General features: G+C 49.2%; 1 protein-coding gene across 1 annotated transcript in view; it reads right to left on the reverse strand.

The window, feature by feature from the left end:
• Nucleotides 1–1227: 1227 nt before the first annotated feature.
• Nucleotides 1228–7372, reverse strand: part of ZNF689 (zinc finger protein 689) — a 12668-nt gene continuing 6523 nt past the window's right edge. The window contains 3 exon segments of the mRNA XM_017864713.1: nt 1228–3398; nt 3400–3432; nt 3434–4170. Of these exon segments, the coding sequence (XP_017720202.1) occupies nt 2979–3398; nt 3400–3432; nt 3434–4170 (1190 nt within the window). The 3' untranslated portion in view covers nt 1228–2978.

A 7372-nucleotide genomic window follows, 5' to 3' on the forward strand; every position in this document is an offset into this window, starting at 1 on the left:
TCAAAAAAAAAAAAAGAATATATGGAATGCTACTCTGGGCACACTGCCTATAGGTGGTCCTGCTCTGGGCTACCACAGTATTTATATGTTTGTTTATATTTATATATTTGTATATAAACTATTAGTTTATATCTAACTTTAATTCTATATATATATGGAAGACATAACATTGTCTTGTTATTATTGTTGTTTTTTAAGTCTTGCTATGTTGCCCGGGCTGGTCTCAAACTCCCAGGTCAAACAGTCCTCCCGCTTTGGCCTCCCAAAGTGCAGGGATTACAGGCATGAACCACGGCGCCCAGTCCAGAAGACTTAATATTGAATGTTCTACTGAGGCTGAAGGTCAGGAAAGGTATCGTGGCCCCTGTCAGCAGCAATGCAGTGTCTTTTTTTACAGCTCATATCTAGGCATGGAGGCAGATGGGAGATTAATCCAGACTGAGGCTATGTATTTGTTCATTCTTTTGATTGTGAATAACAGAAACTCAAACCACCTTAAGCAGAAAGGGGAAGTTATTGGAAGGATGCTAGGATCTCTCACTGAATAAAGAGCCAGGATCCCAACTTGGGGGGATTGAAGTGCTTCAGGGAACCTAGGAAGTTGTCTCCCATCTCTGCTTTCCGCAGACCACATAATGGAAGTTAGCCACCAGTGGCTCCGAAGTTTGTTTGTTTTTTTTTTTTTTGAGATGGAGCTTGCTCTGTCACCCAGGCTGGACTGCAGTGGCGTGATCTCGGCTCACTGCAGGCTCCACCTCCCAGGTTCACGCTATTCTCCTGCCTCAGCCTCCTGAGTAGCCAGGACTACAGGTACCCGCTACCACGCCCGGCTAATTTTTTGTATTTTTAGTAGAGACAGGGTTTCACCGTGTTAGCCAGGATGGTCTCGATCTACTGACCTGGTGATCTGCCTGCCTCAGCCTCCCAAAGTGCTGGGATTACAGGCATGAGCCACTCCGCCTGGCCCCAAGTTTTATGAATTACCATCCAGTCCCAAAGAAAGTTATACAATTCCTAGCTGAGGAAATCCTTGCGTTCTGGTGGCAAAGGGTAGGGGAAAGAGCTGGCTCTACCAGGGGACTGGGCAGACCTGGTAACAGGGCTCTGCTGGGCAGGACAGGTCTCCTGGTCTGAAAGTCTGGCTCTCCCATCAGAACAGCAAAAATTGCTACTGAATCAAGGAACTAGCTTGACATTTTGTAAAAAGTAATTCCACAAGGAACAGAATTCATTCATCAGACATTTTAATGAGACCCAATCTGATATGACCCCTTCTTAGGGGCAGCTCACCATCCAAGGAGAAATAAACAGTTACAATGTTACAATGCAACTTGCTAAAGATTGAACAGAGGTAATTACATAAAGCTGTGTTCCCCAGCTGCTCCCCTGCTTGGGCCCAGATCAGGAGAGCTGTAGTAAGGCGCCACAGGGGTAAAGGATGACCCACTCCAGCTGTTGGAATATGAGTCACATCTGGAAATTCTAATTTGGTGCAGCTGCCCAAGGCAAAATGGTAGGCCTTGTTCACATTTAACTCGGTAAAATTTTATGAAGCACCTACCCGGCGGGTGCCATGGAGGTGGATCAGATTGAGACATGCTGCTGCCACCTCTCTGGAGGGAGGCTGGCATGGATACGACTTGATGACTATAGACTCTTTCTCTCTGGGTTCAATTCCCTTTCTAGCCTCCTTGAATGGCCTCACCTCATTTTGTGAAAAAATGCTGACTGAGGCCTCATGGAAGTTCTGTGCCGATTCTTATGTGCCTGTGATTGATCTGTGCATTGTGTGTATGTGATTCATCTGTGCCTGATGAGAATCCGGGTTGAATACAGCCCAATTATCCAGGCTTTTCCAGGCACTGGCTGCCTGAAGCCAATCCAGGGCTGCCAGGTAGAGCACAAGCCAGTCCCATTTGCACTTCCTGCTGCTAAACCACAGGTCCCTGCTTTTCCTTAAGACCAGCCTTCTCTTCTAATTTGACTTCTCTTCTAATTGACCAGAGCTGACTGTGCTTATGTCTCATACCCAGCTTGAACCAATTTTCCAAACACAAGATGAAGACTTAGCTTTTTTTTTTTTTTTAAGTTTAGGGCATTTATGTATCTGCATCCCAATAAACCCCTGGTACCATGCAGCTCCCCCAAATTCAGAGCAACCAAAGCTGCTGAAACAAGTCCAGCCCCAGAAGGTGTAGTGGCACTGTGGGTGCTACCTTATTTTTACATGACCCTTCAAAAAGGACACTGAAAACCCAGAGCCTGTTTGCAGAGATCATATGTGGAAATTGAAACCCTGTCTTTAAGGAATGACCAAATTCATGCTACTTAACCTGAAAATTTGGGGGCAAACTGGTTGTGATTAAGTTATCTGAAGGGCTGCCAAGTAGAAGTATTAAACATGTCGTAGGCAAGGTTTACAGATGAGAATGTGGTACTTAACTTTCTATAGATCCCACAATGAAATGACCTGCCTTGTGAGGTAGTGAGCTCCCTGTCAAGGGAGATTTTCAAGCAAGGGGTAGAGACCACTTGGCAGGAGTGTTGTAAAAAGTGGGCTAAACCAGACTTTTCCAACCTAGTATGGAGGAAGAGGCAGAGTAGGGGAATGTCCTGCACCTATAAATGAGATTCTCCTGATTGCATGCAAGATGACAGGTAATCCCTGTGTGCACAGACTAGAAAAGCAGACAGCCCCTAAAATAGATGGGTAGAACTTTTAGCCCTGATATCCAGACAAACTATTTTAGGATAGGGTAGCTTGGAAAACTTTAACCAAATGACGTCACCTCTCCTAATGGGACTGTTCCAGACACACATAGGGAGGCAGTCAGTGCAGTGCAAGATACTAAAGTTCAGCTCTGTGCAGCAGGAGACCTGGGTTTAGTTCTGATTCTGCCCTGTATGACCTGGGGCTCCTCCTTCCCTTTTCTGGGTCCTTCTATAAAATGAAATGAACGTAGGCAGTTCTTCCCCTTCTAATGGGCATTGCCCCTCTGACTGGAGCCCCCGAGAGCAGATCTAGGGCTACAGTTTGGGGCCTTGGGGCTACACTTGTGGACAGCCAGAGACCACCTCTGGCGGAAGCACCGGCCACACTCGAGGCAGGGGAAAGGCTTCTCCCCCGTGTGTAGCAGCTGGTGCTGGGCCAGGTGGCTCCACTGGGCAAAGCGCTTGGAGCAAAGGTCGCAGGCATAGGGCCGCTCGCCCGAGTGCACGCGCCGGTGGCTGGCCAGCAGTGAGGGGTAGGCAAAGCGCCGGCCACAGTCGTCGCAGGCGTGCAGTTTCTCCTCAGTGTGCGTGCTGCGATGTATGGCCAGGGAGCCGCTCCGCCGGAAGGCACGCCCACAGTCTGGGCAGGGGTAGGGCTTCTCTCCTGTGTGCAAGAGCTGGTGCTGGTGCTGGAGCCAGCGTGCTGCGGCGGGAGAAGCGGAGCCTCACAGTGCTCGCAGGCATACGGACGCTCCCCAGAGTGCACACGCCGGTGACTGACCAGGCGAGAGGAGGAGGAGAAGCGCCGCTCGCAGTCCGGGCACGGGTAGGGCTTCTCGCCCGTGTGGATGCGCTGGTGGATAACGAGGGCGGTGCGCTGGCGGAAGCGGCGGTTGCACTCGAGGCAGGTGTAGGGCTTCTCTCCCGTGTGTGTACGCTGGTGAATGGCTAGCAGGGAGGGGTAGGCGAAGCGACGTCCGCAGCTAGGGCACTGGTGGGGTTTTTCGCCTGTGTGTGTGGTCCGGTGATTGGCCAAGGACCGGCTCCTCCGGAAACAGCGACCACAGTCAGGGCAGTGGTAGGGCTTCTCGCCTGTATGGATAACCTGGTGCTGTGAGAGGTTCTTGCGCTGGGAGAAACGTTTGCCACACTGGTCACAAACATAGGGGCACTCGCCGGAGTGTGCCCGCCGGTGACTGACCAGCAGGGATGGATAGGAAAAGCGGCGCCCACAGTCTGGGCAAGGGTAAGGCTTTTTTAGATTCTGGGCGCACTTGTGGCTCTCCAGGGCCTGATGATCAGGGAAGGTACAGCCGCAGTCAGGGCAGATGGGGCCCCCGGACGTCTGCCTGGGAATCAGTCGGGGTTTACTGGGCCTCCGGCCTCGCTTCCCCTTTCGGGGTGCCTCCTTAGGCGGGAATACTTCCTTCTCCCCATTCTTCTTTCTGGTTCTGCTTTCTGTAGGAATACAAAAGAATTAATTTAACAAATACTGGGATCCTGCTGTTGTAAATTACATTATAGGTTACAAGACCAATAGACTCACCCCCTGGCCTCAATTCCTAGTGCCACAGACAGCTAAGTGTGACATACTATCATGCAAATATGGTGTGCATTACAGGAGCTTCCAACCCAGCTTGGAGAAGTCTAGGAAGATTTCTTGGAGATTAAGCTAACTTTAAAAATTGAGGCCGGGTGTGGTGGATCACGCTTGTAATCCAAGCACTTTGGGAGGCGGAGGTGGGCAGATGACAAGGTCAGGAGTTTGAGAGCAGCCTGACCAACCTGGTGAAACCCCATCTCTACTAAAAATACAAAAATTAGCCAGGCGTGGTGGCATGCACCTGTAATGCCAGCTACCCAGGAGTCTGAGGCAGGAGAATCGCTTGAACCCAGGGAGGTAGAGGTTGCAGTGAGCCGAGATCATGCCACTGCACTCCAGCCTAGGTGAGACAGCGAGACTCCGACTCAACAAAAAAAAAAAAAAAAAAAAGAAAAGGGAATGATTTTAAGAGGTAAGCTTACATCATTCAAAAGTCAACATATCAACCAGGCATGGTAGCTCATGCCTGTAATCCCAGCACTTTGGGAGCCCAAGGCCAAGAGGGTTGCTTGAACCCAGGAGTTCAAGATCAGCCTGGGCAACATCGTGAAACCCCATCTCTACAAAAAATACAAATATTAGCCTGACATGGTGGCATGCGCGCCTGCCTGTAGCCCCAGCTACTTGGAAGGCTGAGGTAGAGGATTACTTGAGCCCAGGAGTTCAAGGCTACTGTGAACCATGATGGCACCAATGTACTACAGCCTGGGCAACACAGCAAGACCCTATCTCAAAAAACAAAAAAGTCAAAATATTAATAAAGGAATACAGAGAAGTCTTGCTGCCACCTTTTCCCATCTACCTTGTAGAAACCATGTTAGTTTCTTCCCATTTTCTGATGCAATACAAATGTCACCTTCCCCATCTTTCTTTCATAAGAGATTGCATACACATGCTTTACTGCATATGTTCTCTTCCTCCACCTTTCTTTTCTTTTCTTTTTTGAGACAGAGTCACGTTCTGTCACCAGGCTGGAGTGCAATGGCATGATCTCAGCTCACTGAAACCTCCGCCTCCCAGGTTCAAGCGATTCTCCCTGCCTCAGCCTCCCAAGTAGCTGAGATTACAGGCACACACCACTATGCCCGGCTAATTTTTTGTATTTTAGTAGAGACGGGGTTTCACCATGTTGGCCAGGTTGATCTCAAATTCCTGACCTCAGGTTATTTTCCCGCCTCCATCTTCCAAAGTGCTGGGATTACAGGCATGAGCCACCATGCCCAGCTCACCTTTCTTATATAAAATACAACATATACACACCTTATACACACTTTACTGTGCCTTCATTTTTTCACTTAAGATATTCTAAAGATAATTTTATGTCAGCACATCTTTTTTCTATTTTACAGTTGCACAGAATTCCATTGTGGATGAGCCATGGTTTGACTTAGCTGATTCTTTAAAAAATGTGGCTGGGCACGGTGGCTTATGCCTGTAATCCTAGCATTTTGGGAGGCCGAGGCAGGCGGATCACCTGAGGTCAGGAGTTCAAGACCAGCCTGGCCAACATGGTGAAACCCCGTATCTACAAAATACAAAATTAGCTGGGCACGATAGCGGGTGCCTGTAATCCCAGCTACTTGGGAGGCTGAGGTGGAAGAATTGCTTGATCCCGGGAGGCAGAGGTTGCAGTGAGCTGAGATCATGCCTTTGCACTCCAGCCTGCACGACAGAGCGAGACTCCATCTCAAAAAATAAAAAAGAATTAAAATTATGAAGGATTAGAAATGTAAGTCCCGGCCAAGCGCGGCGGCTCATGCCTATAATCCCAGCACTTTGGGAGGCCAAGGTGGACAGATTGCAAGGTCAGGAATTCGAGACCAGCCTGGCCAACATGGTGAAACCCTATCTCTACTAAAATACAAAATTATCCCGGCATGGTGGCGGGCGCCTATAATCCCAGCTACTCGGGAGACTGAGGCAAGATAATTGCTTCAAACTAGAAGGCAAAGGTTGCAGTGAGCCAAGATCACGCCACTGCACTCCAGCCTGGGTAGAACGAAACTCCATCTCAAAAAAAAAAAAAAAGAAACATAAGTCCCAAGGCTCAGTGTACAATGCACACAGGTCCTAAGATCTTCTTAGACACAAACTGTAATAAAGCAAGACAGGCCGGGCGCAGTGGCTTACACCTGCAATCTCAGCACTTTGGAAGGCCAAGGTAGGCGGATCACCTGAGGTCAGGAGTTTGAGACCAGCCTGACCAACATGGAGAAACCCCATCTCTACTAAAATTAGCCAGGCGTGGTGGTGGGCACCTATAGTCCCAGCTACTTGGGAGGCTGAGACAGGAGTATTGCTTGAATCCGGGAGGCAGAGGTTGCAGTGAGCTGAGATTGTGCCACTGCACTCCCCCCTGGGCGACAGAGCAAGACTCCGTCTCACAAAATGAAGAGTGTAAGGCAAGACATGGAAACCTGTGAGGTATGAGCTAGCAGTGACTGGGTCAAAAGGCCCTCTAAGCCAATGGTTCTCAAATTTCACTGTGATCAGAATCATTTGGAGGATTTACTGAAACAGACTGCCAGGCCCTAGTGCCTGTTTTGGATTCAGCAGGTCTGGGGTAGGGTCCCAGAATTTGCATTTCTAACAAGTTCCCAAGGAATGCTGCTTCTAGTCTGAGACCATGCTTTAAGAACCATTGCTGATAGCATTGTTACGGACCTTGGACTGTATTTTACCCAGTGGTTTTCTTTTCTTTTTTTTTTTGAGATAGAGTGTTGCTCTGGCACCCAGGCTGGAGTGCAGTGTTGCGATCTCGGCTCACTGTAACCTCTGCCTACAGGTTCAAGTGATTCTCCTGCCTCAGCCTCCCAAGTAGCTGGGACTACAGGCGCCCGCCACCACGCCTAGCTAATTACCCAGTGGTTTTCTTTTCTTTTTTTTTCCCGAGATGGAGTCTCGCTTTGTCACCCAGGCTGGAGTGCAGTGGCGTGATCTCGGCTCACTGCAACTTCCGCCTCCTGGGATCAAGCAATTCTCCCTGCCTCAGCCTCCTGAGTAGCTGGGATTACAGGCGCCCACCACCACGCCCGGCTATTTCTTTTTTTTTTTTTT

Source organism: Rhinopithecus bieti, unplaced genomic scaffold (genome assembly GCF_001698545.2).
Source record: "Rhinopithecus bieti isolate Rb0 unplaced genomic scaffold, ASM169854v2 scaffold_79718, whole genome shotgun sequence".
Lineage (NCBI taxonomy): Eukaryota > Metazoa > Chordata > Mammalia > Primates > Cercopithecidae > Rhinopithecus > Rhinopithecus bieti.